The 17,527-nt window shown below is 44.8% G+C and overlaps 1 protein-coding gene across 1 annotated transcript in view; it reads left to right on the forward strand.

The window, feature by feature from the left end:
* The window catches only part of ptprua (protein tyrosine phosphatase receptor type Ua), a 217,789-nt gene extending 214,211 nt beyond the window's left edge, over nucleotides 1–3,578 (forward strand). Inside the window, 3 exon segments of the mRNA XM_057354219.1 lie at nucleotides 1,360–1,517; nucleotides 2,092–2,227; nucleotides 2,311–3,578. Coding sequence (XP_057210202.1) covers nucleotides 1,360–1,517; nucleotides 2,092–2,227; nucleotides 2,311–2,373 — 357 coding nt within the window. The 3' untranslated portion in view covers nucleotides 2,374–3,578.
* Nucleotides 3,579–17,527: the final 13,949 nt, after the last annotated feature.

Raw genomic sequence — 17,527 nt, forward strand, 5'->3', positions numbered from 1 at the left:
ACAGTTACTGCTGGACATGAGTAAAATATAGTTTATTTTTAAGTACCTTCCAGCTCACGTGTGAACAAGGCAGAGGTCAACGATGGATTTGCGGAGAGACTAAAATTAAAAAGCAGTGCTAATTCAATCTTATGTGAGTACAACATTTTTGTACTATGCGTCACTATTGCTTTGTTAGAGATCGCTTGATATGCCCTGAAATACAGATGCGGGGAGGTAATTTATAAATCACACGAGGTCCCCAGATAATACTTATCCTGTGCGAATAGGGAGAATGTGTAACCATATACAAACTATACGCAAAGCCTTGCCATCACATCCGGGAAAAAAGTCAGTAAATTTGAGTAAAATCATCCCGTGCGAATGCGTCACATGAAATACTGATGTGGGGAGGTCATTTAAAAATCACACGAGGTCCCCAGATAATGCTAATCCCAAGCAAATGGTGATAATGTGTAACCTAACGTTACGTGTCTAACCAAATTCACAGAAGGCTCCAACTAAGTTTACTACGCAAACTGCTATCCAATCATAGCAGTGGGCGTTTACTTCAAGTCTTCAATGGCAGAACGCCCATTCAAACTGAGCGTTTGTAGAGCCGGCCTCAAAACCAGGGTAGAAAATAGCCTGTTACTTATTGATTTTGATGTTTTTGAATGTAAAAACCATGTGAACGTCACCACTCTTTCACAATTTGAGCCCGATGAATCCTGGCATTGTCATCTTGGAATATGCCCGTGCCATCAGGGAAGAAAAAACCCATTGATGGAATAACCTGGTCATTCAGTATATTCAGGTAGTCAGCTGACCTCAGTCTTCGGGCACACGACGTTGCTGAACCTAGACCTGACCAACTGCAGCAACCCCAGATCATAGCGTTGCCCAGGTGGTGACTTTTTGCAGTGTATTTGGAAGAATGTTAGCAACCAACATTTCTGAGACAACATCGACTACCCTAGTAGGAAAACTAATTGCATGTTGTTGTTTTTGCGTTCTGTTGAACACAAAATGAGATATTTTGAAGAATTGAAGAAAACGAAAAGTTCTAGGGAACCTTTGACTACCATTGTAATTTGTCCTGCTATGGTAGTCAATGATGTCCCAGAAACATCTCTCCAAACATCTTTCATTTGTGTTCGACCAGACAAATACATTTATAGAGATTTGGAACTAGAGAGGGAGTAATTCATGACAGAATTTTCGTTTTTGAGTGGAGTATTCCAAAAATGAAAATCTGGGCAGAAATAAAAAAAAAGATACAGGTCAGCGGACAGCAAATCTAAACCAAGACCTGCTGCTGTTTAGCTTTTTTGCATCGGTTTAATCTTTTTCTTTCTTCCCTCTGTCTTTATCACACAGTTGCAAGAAGGTCATCTGGTCGTGCGACACTTTCAGTTCCTGCGCTGGTCGGCTTATCGTGAAATTCCAGACTCCAAGAAGGCTTTCCTGAACCTGCTGGCACAAGTGCAGAAGTGGCAGAGGGAATGCGGCGACGGTCGCACTGTAGTGCACTGCCTGTAAGTTTCAAACAGCTCCGTTTCCAGAATGCTAATTGAAGTTACACATCGTTGAGTTGATTTTAAGATCCAGGTCACCCCAGCTTCAGAAGACACTCAGCAGTGAAAACCTGCTTTAAGCTTTACATCTCTGGCTGCTTTTTAATGTCTTCATTGTCCTCAGTATTTGACTTCTGTCCCCTAGGACACAAAGCTGGCACCTGCTCGAGTGTGTAGTTTAATACGTCGAGCCTGTATTAATGAGAGCGTCTTGCAGATGCATTTAATGCGATGCGCCAGGGTGCCCTTCTTCTATCAGCAGCCCCAGGGAAATGATCTTCGCTCAGTAGGATGTGACATTTTTATTGCATGACTTCCCCCCGAGCGCCGGTGCTTTCCATTACTTCTTTCTCAAAAAGTATTGCACGCGGCCCTTAGTGACACAAATATTCCTCTTTTATAGGCGTCCCCTCAAGACATCTCCAATACAATAATCCTCCAGCTTTAAAAGTGTATTGCAGAGATCCCTCTCCTAAATGTGTCACAAGTAGTCCCTTTTTTATCTAAGATGCTAATAAATCTCGTTTTCTTGAAGAAACGGTGGCGGACGTAGTGGCACTTTCTGCGCTTGCACCATGGTAATGGAGATGGTGCATCATCACAACATGGTGGACGTGTTCTACTCGGTGAAGACTCTCCGGAACTCCAAGCCCAACATGGTGGAGTCTATGGTTAGTGTTGGATTTATTTGAAGCGCTTGTATCGCTTGCAGATGTCGCAGAAGCATCTGACGTGTCATTTGATTTGTTTACAGGAGCAGTACCGTTTCTGCTATGAACTGGCTCTGGAGTACCTGGAGTGTTTGGAGGTCAGATAACACCAGAGCTCATGAGCACGATTTGTTCCAACTTCTCCATCTTGCCTCCGATATATTTCTTTGCGCTCGATTCGGACCCGATGAATGAGCCTTTCTGTCCTCTTATGAGAATGCACATCTATGTCAAGAGTGGGAATGCCAGACTAGAAGCATTTCTTTAACCTTCGACCTGTATTGTCTTCTGTGCACTTTTGTTTTCCATGTTTCTCCTCTGCGGCTCCTTTTGCCAGATATTCCTGCCAACCCCTTTATGGCATTGATGCGATTTTACCGACTTTGAGATTAGTATGTACATCTTTGACCGTGTTACTGGCCCGACTTCTATACCAAGCAGAAGGAAAACACGCTGCAATCCACAAAACCGTGCAACAGCGACAAAATGGGTGATATTGTGTACGTACATTATGTGTATTGTTGTACACGGTGCAATCTACTGCTTTTAACTGAAAGGATTACTTAAATGTGAGGAGGTGATTCTTGATGGAGCATTTCTGTACATTGAATGACTTAAAGGTGGTGTGTCGTTTTTATTTCAGCATTGCGCTCCCCTGTTTTTAGTAACCATTTTCTTCCTAGCCCAACCTTTATATGAAGAGACAACTATTGTTGAGTTAGGGAAGAACATTGTGGCTCAACATAGCAACCAATGACGTTTCCAAAGGCGTTATCTGTTTTTCTGACCAATTAAAAATAGTTTTCAAACCAACCAGTTTTGCACTTGTTTTTGTTCAAGTCGGCACAAAAATGACACCGCGCACCTTTAAATCAAGATGTATAAACTTGAGGGTGTTAGTATTTTGACAAGCATGTGACAAGAAAAAATACAAAGATGGCTTTAGGGTTTATTTCTTGTTTTGTGTGTATATTTAATATATATTTTACAAAAATGTTTCTAGATGTTGTCTTTATGTGCCAACTCATTTTTGTATGCGTGTGTGTTTGAGAGGAGGATCACTCATGGATATGCATGCCTGTTTCACGTTTCATTGCAATCCATTGTGACCCGGTCTGCTTTGGGTTTCTAATGCCAGGTGCCCGCTGTCAATGTGTACAGTTAAAAAACACACACATATATGAATGAAATAGAAAAAAAGCTACTGTGGGAATAAAGTGAGGCACTCAACAAGAAATTGCTTTTTATCTTTGTATTTATTTGTTGTGTTTTATTTTCTAAATAAAGATGTAACATGAAAAAATAAAACATTTTGATGTTGCTTTTTTCTCTTTGTCATTATTGATTATCATTTTCGAATAACTTTTGTCTCGCCCAAATGCCTAATACCAGGTGCATTTGACAAAAATCTCCTTTTTGCCTATTGCTGGTTCATGTTAGCTAATGTGTTGTTATGCTTATAATGCTTAACTGCTTTAAAAGGTAATGTTAGCTTAAAATACAAACAAACCTAGTGTTTATTGTTCGCTCATGTTGCTTCTAAGTGCATTAAAAGTGAATTATGTTAACAGATTTATACATTTCACTAAATGTATTAGTAAATGCATGAAATGAACATTTCAATTAACATTTATTCACAAATTAATTAATGGTGTGAAATAGTTTTGATTTGTACTTTAAGTTCACTAATTTAGTCACATTAAAAAATTGTTAATGGAATTAACAAAATGGAAAAGTGGAATCTTTGAATGAAGAATGAAGTGTGCAATAAAGATTCAAGTTTAATATGGCATATAACATGTCATCCAGATCTTCCAAAATCTAAACTTATATATGACGAGTTTGGTTCCAAAATTAGATCATTTTTCAAAAATCATGTTTTTTTTTATTGTGCATTCAAATTAATATCAATCAAACTGCAGTTGGTTTGTTTTGATTTAAGCCACAATAACAAAAAAAATACAGCTATCTAACACAATAAAAACATGATGATATAATGAAAAACATGAATTTTGAAAATATTCAAGTTACCTCATTTTGGAACCAAACTTCCTATAGTGAATATATAAATAACGATTCAATTGTTTCAACCTCCAGGCAAGAATTTATTTTACTAGCACTTATAAGTGGTTTATTATCGACAACAGAAAAGTAAATTACACCAATTATTGCTTATCGTCATGGTGGGTTTGCTTTTCAGTATAAACATTTTTCACACTTGTAATATATCAGATGGTCCTATACAGAGATAAAGTAATCCTGCTTCAGTGGACACACTTTAACTCAACTCAACTTTATTTATATAGCGCTTTTTGCAATTTTCATTGTTACAAAGCAGCTGTACATGAGACATATTGACTATAAGCAAAACAATTAAAGTTGTACCTGTAAAAACAAGAAAAAGGTGAAAACACAGAAGACAGACATACCCACATACAAAACACTCCACACACACAATATGCACACGTACTAACACACATAGACACACACAGCACGCGCGCGCACGCACGCACAAACGCACACACACACACACACACAACTTTAATAACATAATACTTTTGCACATTTTATTGAAGTATTAATATAAGTCATGCATTGGTTATATACTGACACATTAGTGTTTGTGTGTGATACTTTGTGATACGGGCCCATAGCAGCCGTGAGGTTGTTACTCGGGCTGCAGCAAGAAGTGAATCTTCCCAAACTGTGATTTCATTTGTGCTTATCATTTAATTAAACATGCTTTAATGGGCTTTTTATCAAATACCTAAACAGGCCACTGGCTTTCAACGACGGCGATGGATGACTCCTGCTGATCCATTGATCTCATTCTTATTTCCCACAATGCAGTTTGTTTACAATTGTCTGATAAGGTCAAATGAATGACTGCTTTCTCTGTCTCAACGTAACGGCCTACATTTATCTTTCTTTATTCTTCCGCCACTGCATTGGGTTACACACTACTTAACTCTACATGATCTGGTTTACGATTGGTCTGTAATTTCAGTTTTCACAGTAACATCCTGTGCTATTTTGAAGACTCTCACAAAACCCGTTCAAATTGTGTCAAGGTCATGCTGCAAACTATGAAGTCATTATATTTTGAATTTTCAATGACAATTAAACAGCCCCTCACCCTCTCTTTAGACTAAATCATAATAATTAAACATACTGCCATTTTCAAAAACTAGTGTTTTTATTCACTCAACCAATTTAGATTGACCTCTAAGCTCTTTGAAAATCCATGTTCCTGGAAGCTGGAGCACAATTTCCCATCACCTTCAGGAAAGTGGAAGAGGAATGATGGGTAGCCCACAGTGCTCTATTGTGTTGGAAGAGTACGGCAGAGCACTGTCTGTTCAACAGCGATTACACCACCTGGATGTTCTCTATTACACCTCGAACAATACCTCCATCTACAAGGCCAAATTTCCATCCCTTTCTGCAGCTACTAAAATGAACGTTGCTTCATTGTGTTTCATAGTCTTTGTTAACATTCGTTCAGTATTTTTTACAAGGTTTGCACTCAGTGACTTTGCCTTTGACATCAACTAAACTCAACCAGCACAGGCTACATGCGCTCCTTAGTGTGTAAACTACAATGATTGCAGTCATAAAATAAGTAATTCTCTCTCAAAACAGAAATTTTTCATATCTAATCAAATAAGAAAATCTAAATCAAATAAAAAATGTGAAAACAGAAATTGTCACACTTCGGTTTAGTTCTTAGTTCCTTTTTTTAAATTGGCCAAGTTTCCTTTGTTCTTACTTTCCCGCCACTCATTTGTTTCCGTAGTTCCTGATTGGTTCTCACCTGCTCTCACTCTGTTAATGTTCTGTCTATTTAAAACCTCCGTTTTAGTCCTTTCCTTGTCTGCTATTGTTTGGATGTCTTGGTTTTGTGTTTGAGTTTTCACTTTGGATTTATATTAAAGAACTCTATCTTGGATTATTCTACTCCTTCATTGGGCATTTTTTTTTATCAGAACCGTGACAGAAATATTGTTTTAAGTCACCCATCGTATTTAACATGAGCTATGTGGATGTTTTGTGGTTGTAATGCAATTGAGATTATTGCCGCCTTACATTTTTTAAGTTCAGTCAAATTAGCTCTACTCGTCATTGTTTAGTCAATTTACCACTTTACATTTTGGTCAGTGGTTCTAATTTAAGACAATTGTAAAACAATTTCAACTTATTTTTGAGTTGAAATATTTATTTATTTATTTAAATAATAAGAAATGTCTGGACTTTAAAATCTTTAGAACATTCATTGTACACATATAACCGGAAACCGGCGAGACAAATCAGAAATCATAAAGCAACCTGATCTCACAGAAATTTGTACGTATTTCACAAGGTGTCTAATTTGTTTGAATTCGCACAATACTGAAGCCCCTCCCCTAACCCCACCCCTAAACCTAACATCACTGGTGTGAAAGCAAATCATATTAACACAACTAATAAGATCATATGAATTCATACGAATTAGACACATCCTTAAATATCCCTGTGACATTGTGTTGGTAATAGCTAAGGGAACATTTCCACGAATGTTCCCCAGCCCCAGCCTCAACACAGGCAACCAAAAATAGGGGATGTCCTCGGGAAACCAGGGAGTCTGTTGCCCCTAAACAATACAATTATGCTGTATTAAATGCAACGATTCTTTATAACACTGAACAATTAGTAAGCCTTATCTAAAGCACATAGACAACCTGACTCACCATTGATCGCAAGGAATTTTTCATCACTATGATAGAACAAGACAGATTAATAATGCCCTAAATTGGTGTAATAGCTGATTTAAATTAAAATGGCTAATTAATAATGAGTTCCCTTTCTGTTGGTCTCTCGACGTTGTGTCGAGCCGACAGATGGGGTTTGACTTGAGAACCTATCATCTTCTGATTATTTAGAAAAGGCCAATGAAAATTGGCAAATAAAATTTGCATGCCGGACTCCGCCCCGGATATCCGGGTATAAAAGGAAGACGGCGTGCTGCATTCATTCACCTTTTTGTCTTCAGAGCCTGTGCATCTGATGTTCTTCCTACGATCTTCGTTGATCTACTTCCGATCTTCACGATCTAACTTCCTGCTGGAATCTACGACGTGGTGCAGCGGACAGCCCTTCCTGCAGCTACTCTCCCCTGGGCGTCTCGGCAGTTCTGGAAGTGTTCGAGCAGATTTCCTATTCTAAAAGAGCAAATTTCTCCAGCGTGGCATGGCCCACTGTTCTTGTGGGTGCAACGTGCTCATCGAGGAAGGGGACGGACACGTTGTCTGCCTCAGGTGTTTGGGTCTCCGGCACGCTGAGGCAGCCTTTGTGGATACATCCTGCCCGCACTGCGGGCGGATGGCGATCCAGACGTTGTGGTCACAGGTAGCTGTGTTCTTCATGGACACAGCCGCCACCTCGTCTGCTACCCATTCCGAGACCGCACGGGCTACGGGCCCGTCCATCCGTCCTAGACCATCCGCTACGGTTAGCACCGGGGGTGATATGGGGATCACTGTGAGCGTTAACCCGTCAGCCGCAGGCTCACGGACCGTTCGCGCCCCATTTCGCTCGTCTGACCGTCCCCCAGGAGATGGTCCAACCCCGTCTTGTTCCTCGGCCACGTACTCGGGAGTGTGTGACGAAGATGAGATGTCGATTGCAGCATCGGAGGGCGACCTATTAGCATCCGACCCCGACGATTCCTCAGAGCTCCCTCCCTCGGGGGGGTCGAGCCCAGGAAGCCCCGCTTTCTAGGGGCGGGCATATCAGTACAGGGCCCTCCCCTTCGGTCTGTCCCTGTGTCTTCACGAAGATCGTGGAAGGCGCCCTCCTTCCCCTCAGGGAAAGAGATGTGCGGGTACTGAACTATCTCGACGACTGCCTAATCTTGACACACTCGCGAGATCTTTTCTGTACACACAGGGACCTGGTGCTCCGGCACCTAGATTGGTTGGGGCTACAGGTCAACTGGGAAAAGAGCAAGCTCTCCCCCGTGCAGAGCATCCTCTTTCTCGGTATGGAACTCGACTCTGTCTCCATGACAGCGCGACTGACTACAGAGCGCGCCCAGTCAGTGTTGAATTGCCTGAAGCTTTTCAGACAATCAGCGGCCCCCCTGAAACAATTTCAGAGGCTCCTAAGATACATGGCATCCTCAGCGGGGGTGGCCCCCTCGGTTTGATGCACATGCGACCACTCCAACACTGGCTACAGAGCCAGGTTCCTTGGAGAGCGTGGCACACCGGCAGCAGGTGTATGGTCATCACGCCTTTCTGCCGACGCACCCTAACCCCCTGGACTTCCATGACCTTCTTGCGGACAGGGGTCCTCCTAGGGCAGGTGTCAAGGCACGTGGTGGTGACGACGGATGCCTCCCTGCAGGGTTGGGGTGCCGTGTGCAACGGGCATGCAGTGTCGGGGCGGTGGAAGGGCCCCCGCCTCTGTTGGCATATCAACTGCCTAGAGTTGTTGGCTGTGCTACTTGCACTGAGGAGGCTACAACCTCTCGTGCAGGACAAGCACGTGCTGGTCCGGTCGGACAGCACAGCAGCCGTGGCGTATATATCAATCGTCAGGGTGGCATTCGCTCACGGCAGCTAACACGACTCGCCCGGCGCCTCCTCCTCTGGAGTCAGCAGGTGATCAGCTCCCTACGAGCCACACACATCCCAGGCGTCCTAAACCAGACAGCAGATGCGCTCTCTCGTCAGTCGACGCCTCGCGGAGAGTGGCGACTCCATCCCCGCGCAGTCCGGCTCATTTGGGAGCAGTTCGGCCAGGAACAGGTTGACCTGTTTGCCTCCCCGGACTCCACCCATTGTCCGCTTTGGTACTCCCTGACCAAGACACCCCTCGGCACAGATGCCCTTGCGCACAGCTGGCCGCGGGACAAGCGGAAGTATGTCTTCCCCCCAGTGAGCCTCATTGCACAGACCCTGTGCAAGGTCAGGGAAGAGGAGCATCAAGTGGTACTAGTTGCACCTTACTAGCCCAACCGGACTTGGTTCTCAGAGCTGGTGCTTCTGACAACAACTCCCCCCTGGCCAATTCCCCTGACAGAGGACCTTCTTTCGCAGGGGAAGGGCACGTTATGGCATCCCAGGCCAGACCTCTGGAACCTCCATGTCTGGCCCCTGGACGGGACGAGGAGACCCCGAGTGGGCTACCCCCGGCTGTGGTGGAGACCATCAGCTAGGCTAGGGCCCCTGCCACTAGGCGGCTGTACGCCTTTAAGTGGCGACTCTTCTCGTCCTGGTGTTCTTCTCGCGGAGAAGACCCACAGAGATGCTCGATCAGGTACGTGCTGTCCTTCCTAAAGGAGAGACTTGAGAGAAACCTCTCCCCCTCCACACTGAAAGTGTATGTTGCCGCGATAGCCGCACATCACGAACCAGTTGCTGGCAAGTCTCTAGGACAACACGACCTGGTCATTAGGTTCCGTAGGGGCGCGAGAAGGTTGAATCCACCTCACCCGCGCTCCGTACCCTCTTGGGACCTGGAAGTGGTCCTGGGGGGCCTCCAGAGTGACTCCCTTCCGGGACCAGGTGGTGAAAGCCCTTCCCCCTTCCTCTAGGGGGATCAGCGGCTATTTACGCCTCCCTTCTTTCCCCACTGGGTAAAGAACAGGAATTCCATCCATCACTAAGCACCTCCTGGGGGCAGGCTGGGCAGAACAGCCCCGCCCCCTTAGGTCGGGGATCAGTTGAGTTATCTACCACATAGCTCTAACCGGACCTAGTGCTCCAGACGTGTAACCCCCCTATCATGGGCAGTTCTGTCTGATGTATCCTCATGTTGGTTCCCAACTCGGCAACCCATGACCTCCCTAGGTGGATCTCCACCCTGCGGTTAACTCCTTAGCCCGCACTTTTTCCCATGAGTTCTCCCCTGATGGTGAGACCATGTGGTGTCTGCACTAATTCCTCCCTATGGTAGGATAGTCCTCTCTGTAGTGTTTTTCCCCCGGGGGGATTAATGATTACCCAGTGGCCCTTACGGTGCCGGGCGGCTTCTCGCTGTTAAGAGAATCAAGGCCTCCGCCCGTCACGGCCGGTGGCAGGGGCTTCCCACCTTTTCTTCAAAAGCTCTGGGACCCCCTACCTCTCCACTGGACGGTTACAATTCCGCACTAGCGCTCACGTCTGACTCGCCCAGGCCAGTCAACATCGCTCCGCTGGAGATTGTGAAGCGGCACAGCGCTGTGGCATTTTCCATAGGAACCCCATCTGTCAGCTCGACACAACGTCGAGAGACCGACAGAAAGGGAACGTCTTGGTTACGGATGTAACCTCAGTTCCCTGATGGAGGGAACGAGACGTTGTGTCCTTGCCACAACGCTGGCCGCCCACCACAGCGGTCGAGGGATGCTCTCAGGCTCCTCAGACCAAAAGGTGAATGAATGCAGCACGCTGTCTTCCTTTTATACCCGGATATCCGGGGCGGAGTCCGGCACGCAAATTTCATTCGCCAATTTTCATTGGCCATATCTAAATAATCAGAAGATGATAGGTTCTCAAGTAAAACCCCATCTGTCAGCTCGACACAACGTCTCGTTCCCTCCATCAGGGAACTGAGGTTACATCCATAACCAAGACGTTATTTTCATTAAAAATGCAAATAACCACATAAATGTATCATTACTTTAGTGGTCACGATAAACTAAGCTCATCCCTAATCTTGTTTAAATTGTGAGTTTTCTGTTAAATACTTGTTACGTGTCCACAGATGATGGTGACAAGGAATGGATGGTCAGTAAAAAAGGTTTAATAAAAGGTGTGAACAGGAACAAAACAGGGTAATCCAATAAACAAAACATCCACGGAACAAGAAAACACGACGAGCAAAAACATTACAAAGGGTAATCTAATTGAGCAAAACATGAACCAAGTAACAATTAATAACTGACCAAGAACTGAACTAAAGGGAGCACTTAAATAGTACAGATAACAAGGGCTAAACAGGTGATGGGGGTGAACTAAATGATGGGGTGCAGGTGCAAAAGTCAATGAGGGACTTGTGAGGGAGCGTGGGAAAAGGACAGCCTTGGGCAAAAACGGGGAAAACAAGACTAAGGACCAGGGGGGGGTGATCGTCCTGGAGACTTGTGTAGGACACAGGGAACAAGACAGGAAGTCTCCAGGACATCGCCACCGACACCGGGAATCCACCGCGGTGCCGGTAGCTCGCAAGGCCTGACGGGGGCCGACCACTTGGGAAGCCTGGAGGGCGCAGGCCGCTCGGGAGGCCTGGAGGGCACCGGCCGCTCGGGAGGCCTGGAGGGCGCCGGCCGCACCGGAAGCCAGATGGTCCGTGCCGGCCATCCCGGTACTCTCCCTATTTAAATCTAGATTAAAGACACATCTTTTCAGCCAAGCATTCACTTAATACATAGTTAATGAACAGCAGCTACACTAATTATTCTCTTTCTGCCCTCGCCTCGGGATGCCCATCCCGAGGTAGGGAGAGATTCCGCCAGGCCCAGATGAATGTCATATGCCCATCCCCAACTAGAGATTGCTCCAGCTACATCGGAAAATCCCGTGCCATCCTCCTGCAAGAGCCTGCGCACGGACTGACCATCCCAGCTCCATCCAAGGCAATTCCATCACCACCCAAGAGAAAAGCGACCATCTGACCGGCCCAGCTCAGACAATTCCATCACCACCCAAGAGCAAAGACGGACTACTTGTCACATTAATGCTAAATTTACAAAACTTGGTATTTAATGCTAAACTTACATCACATGACAGCAGTTTGAAGTTATAGCTGCACTCAGTGACTTTGATTGGAGGTTGCTGGGTGGGTGTTTGTAGGGAGTGGGGGGGGGCTTGTTGGTTGTGGTTTGGGGCGTTTCATTTGTTGGGACTGTGTGGGTCTGGTCTGGTTGGTCTTGTTTTGTGGTCGATGTCGGACAACAGAGGAATAAAGTTAATTATGCCATTACTACTTTTCCCTGGTTGTTCCTCTGTTGTCTGTTGTTGATCGCGGAATGGGACCGGGTTGGACCTGCACGGTTTCGGCGGGTGGGGCTTCCTGGGTCGCGGCTCGTGGGCTCTCCCTGTTCTTCGTGGACGTTGCTCGGTGGCTTTGGTCGGGGTCACTGAGTGCAGCTATGACACGTCAGAGGAGATCTGGCCCTCCCGGCTGAGCCTGGTTTCTCCCGAGGTTTTTTTTTCTCCATTTATTCATCATTGGAGTTTGGGTTCCTCGCCACAGCAGTGCAGTGTTGGCTTGCTCACCGGGAGACTGCATTTATTTATTTATTCATTTATTTATTAGATATTATTTATTATAATGATCTTGCTTGGTCTATAAACACCATGCACTGTGCTGTGTTTTACCTTTCTGTGTTTTTCTTATTTGCTCATGTAAAGCTGCTTTGGAACAATGCACATTGTGAAAAGCTCTATATAAATAAATAAAATTGAATTGAATTGAATTATACTGCGCCCTCCCCAAAAAAAATATTTGGGGTGAGTCCAGGAGCTCTGGGCAGTTATCCCAGGCCGGGGCTCTGGGCAGTTTTCAGGATTCTGGGGAAACTTCGGGGCTTGGGACTGGGGAAACTTCGGGGCTGGGCACTCGGGAAACTTCGGGGATGGGCACTGGGGAAACTTTGGGGATGGGCACTGGGGAAACTTCGGGGATGGGCACTGGGGCAACTTTCGGGGATGGGCACTTGGGAAACTTCGGGGATGGGCACTTGGGAAACTTCGGGGTTGGGCACTGGGAAAACTTCGGGACTGGGCACTGGGGAAACTTCGGGACTGGGCACTGGGGAAACTTCGGGGCCGGGCACGTTGAGGACTGGGCAGTGGGGAAACTTGGGGGCTGGGCACTGGGGAAACTTCGGGGCTGGGCACCGGGGAAACTTGGGGACTGGGCACTGGGGAAACTTCGGGACTGGGCACTGGGGAAACTTTGGGGCTGGGCACCTTGAGGACTGGGCACTGGGGAAACTTGGGGACTGGGCACTAGGGAAACTTTGGGACTGAGCACGGGGGAAACTTGGGGACTGAGCACGGGAGAAACTTGGGGACTGAGCAAGGGGGAAACTTGGGGACTGAGCATGGGGGAAACTTGGGGACTAGTCTGTACCGCCCAAACGCATGCCAGAGCCACGGCCATGATGGCCAAATAGATAACCCTGGGGAACGCTGAAAGGCCAGCCGGGACCAGTTCGAAGACCTCTAGAAGACCGGACGGGACCGGCTCGAAACACACTGGGAGACCGGATGGGACTAGCAAGCCGGACGGGATGGCACGGGACACTCTGGAAGGCCGGATGGGACCGGCTGGGAACACACTGTAAGGCCAGACGGGACCGGCTCGAAACACACTGGAAGTCCAGACGGGACCGGCTTGAAGAAGAGCTGGGCTGCGGACTCAGGCGGATGGGCAGCGGACTCTGGTGGCTGGGCAGCGGGCTCAGATAAACCCGGATTACTGCGGGCATCCGGTCCGGTGGAGGACTTCGGGGTGAGGTGAGCTGGGTCGCTCAACACGTGTGTGGATGGGACCGAATGATGATCGATCCTATCAGGGACGGCCTCACTCACACAGAGGCAGAAGCCCATTATCCACCGGATAAGATCGATAAACTCAAACAATGGTCTGTCACTGAACTCAGGTGCCAGACTTCAATGGGAGTCATCATACAGTCCCATTAAAAAACATGCGATTAAAGAACGATTGTCCCAACTCACCTGATGACTCAGTTCGACGAAGTCCTCCACATATCTCTCCAGAGGACAGCCGTCCTGGCTGAGATGGTATCTGAGATTGTCCTCTAAAGAGATGGTGAGCCGCAAGTAATCCATAATTGTAAAGGTCAGTTATTCTGTTACGTGTCCACGGATGATGGTAACAAGGAACAGATGGTGAGTAAAAAAGGTTTAATAATAAAAGGTGTGAACAGGAACAAAACAGGGTAATCCAATAAACAAAACATTCACGGAACAAGAAAACACGAAGAGCAAAAACATCCACGGAACAAGGGCTAATCCAAATGAGCAAAACATGAACAAAGTAACAAATAATAACTGACCAAGAACTGAACTAAGGGGAGAACTTAAAAAGTACAGATAACAAGGGCTAAACAGGTGATGGGGATGAACTAAATGATGGGGTGCAGGTGCAAAAGTCAATGAGGGACTCGTGATGGAGCGTGGGAAAAGGACAGCCTTGGGCAAAAACGGGGAAAACAAGACTAGGGACCGACAGGAGTGTCACAGTACTCTAGAGGACTTTTTTTATTGGTTGTGCAGTGCTTGCATGATGAAAAAACATCACTAATGCCAAGATAACGTCTATTGTTGTTTCCCAAATTAAGGTTTTTTGTTCATCGGCTTGAAAAGAAACAAATTTCATATAGATGTGTTCGTTCCTTTCATAAGAAAAGAGGACACACTGGGTTCTAAAAAGGACATTGTATATGCACATGTATTCAAATCTGCTAAGGGTTGAGTAAATGTAACAAATGAAACAACATTTTGTAAAACTTTTATATTCACCTTCATCTTTTGAACAGCTGAGAAGGTATCGAGATGAAGAGAGTTTTCCAGGAGAAGTGTGTACTCCCTGCATCTCAACTTCTCAGAAATGCTTATGCATGTTATTTTATTGACAGATATTAGTTTCATAAGCTTAAAATGAGGTAGATATGACAACAGATGGATTAAAAAGTAATAAGAATTGATTTATTAGCTCGCAAATATTCATTCATGAGTGTGAAATGTTGGTGTTTTTAAGTTCTAATATTCCAACAGCACGCCTACGTTTTTGACAGATGTGATAACATGCATAAGGGGTAAATATGTTATTTTTGAGCATTAATAAAACGGAGAGGTTTAACATTTTGTCAGCTGTCACAAAATCGTTGACTTGTGAAATTCAGTCTGGCTTCATGAGGTTTTAATTTTATTATAATACACAAACTTGAAAATGTTTAATCATGTATTGAGAAACATAATGTACAAATGTATTTTCACTGTGTAGAAAAAAATGCTTTAATTTATTCTTAAATGTAGAGTGGGGGCCTCCAACATACATTTTCTCTTGGTTCTCCAAATGTCTGGATCCGCTCCTGACTTTAATATAGCTAAATCTCTCATTTCTTCAGGCTTGAATTGCGTACACATTTACATTTGCTTAATATATTCAAGCTCACGGTTGAACTTGCATGAAATCAGTGGAGTAAAGAAGTTTGCTCTGCTGAACTTTCTGAACCAGAAAACAATTTTTTTCAGTTTATGCAGCGTAAATTGAGACAAATGCATTTATTCTTTCTCAATCACTGACACCAAGGCCCTAAAACTGAATCTGTGCATTCCTGCTGACTGTGTCTCACTCATGATAGAATATTGTCCGTGTTTTTCTGATTTTTGATGATATCTCTCATATGCTTTGACATGAGGTTGTTTTTCTGTACAGCTCCATCAGGGAGGATCTGTGAGGACAGTCTGACATGCTGCGAAATTGCCTGCTGTAACATTTAAATGATCTGTGAGCATGTGAAAAAGAAAAAGGATGTGTTCATGAAAATGATGAACCAGCACCTTATATGCACACTGTACAAATAAGCAGGAAATAAAAACATTGCTATTTAAAGTTAACATTTTCAATTTCTCTCAAACAAGTATGTGCTTGATGTGCTTCGGTTGGAAACACCACTTTTTAAGGAGCTAGCCATAAATCCAGCTTATTCAGCACAGGATAGCTCTTAACCAACTATGTAATGACTTGAGGAGTGAAAACAATATCAAAACCTTTCACGCACAACATGAATAACAACTGGATGCTTTGCAAACAAGTTTATTTATACAGCATAATTTGTTTAAGTGAGTTATTAATATATGTACAAACATTATTGCCATTAACTTTAATAGTCAAGAAAGATTTCTGTATGAACGAGGAGTTTGAAAACTAAAGGTATGAAGATATTTTTAAAAAAACGCACAGTAATTTTGCACAGTACTGTGTATATTTACTAATTTCAATTTATGCGACAAAGTTTTCAAATAATGTTTTAGGCTGTTCATTTTCACTACAGGAGCATTATTGGGGCCTGCAAATGCAAACTGCAGTGACCGTTGCGTAAACTCCAAAAAAGTGTAAATTTGTGAAAACTGTGACATCATATGTATTCATATTATGTTCTCATGGCTGTAGTCAGCTATGAGGTCACCGAGGTCTGGACCTCTGTATTTTTTCATATTAAAAATAAAATATGAAGCTCTGAATGAATAATCAGCAGTTTAAAACTCTTCTGAGTATCTGCATTACACGTATATAAATCAGTCTATACAGTTTACAAATTTGCTTATTGTCCGTGGTGTAAAAGGTGGATTAATTTCACTGGATGCAGGACGCTGGCGGCGTCTTCCGATTGAAAGAGTTGTGAGTGAGTGAGTGAGTGAGTGCTGTCTCCGCACTGCTGCATACTCGTAATGACACACGTACCCGTTTTCACGTAATGATACACTTTAAGAAGTTAAGATACAATGGCAAGATCTCACAGCATGCCATTGTCAACTTTAAATCATTTCCCAAAAACAAAATTGTTAAGTGTGAAAATGCTGGGTTGGAGAGTGCTGTACAAGTAAACCTGACTTCCCGACTTCAAGAGGACAACTAAAAAGCAGGCTATAGTCCAGCCGTATAGTCATGACGTAATTTTCGTCGTCAGGAGGGTCGGCGGTCGTCCGTGTGTTGCCCTTTTTTTGAGTCCGCGCTTATCCGCACTTGAGTATGCTCCAGAAGCTGTGCGGACGCGTTTGTGCGCGAGACGGACGCGGAAAGTCAAGTATACCCGGCCCTTAAGGCAAAAGTAAAGTCCGGCCGTCCGCGTCCAAGCGCCGCCCGCAAGACGTAATTTTCTTCATCAGGAGGGTCCGCAGTCGTCCGCGTGCAGCCTATTTTTTGAGCCCGTGCAGACGGGATGCGTACAACAGTGCATGCGCAAAAAAATGTTCAATCAGCAGTCCACTCGGTGACGTAATGCGCATGTGTCGAACTCGTCTTTCCGCGCTTATCCGCACTTGAGTATGCTCCAGAAGCTGTGCGGACGCGTTTGTGCGTCTGGATCATGAAAGAGGGAAAAACTCGAATTAACATTGGTTCATCTTTTACCCGATGGAGACAGCTCCGGCAGGCAAAGGGTCCTAAAGACGATACCATGGTTGCTCTCTTTCTTTTGAACAAGTATGTGCAGGCTTTGAGAAGAATTTAATGGATTTAGTTTGTAATTCGTTATAAACT

This window comes from Triplophysa rosa, linkage group LG16, assembly GCF_024868665.1.
Source record: "Triplophysa rosa linkage group LG16, Trosa_1v2, whole genome shotgun sequence".
In the NCBI taxonomy this organism is placed as follows: Eukaryota; Metazoa; Chordata; class Actinopteri; order Cypriniformes; family Nemacheilidae; genus Triplophysa; species Triplophysa rosa.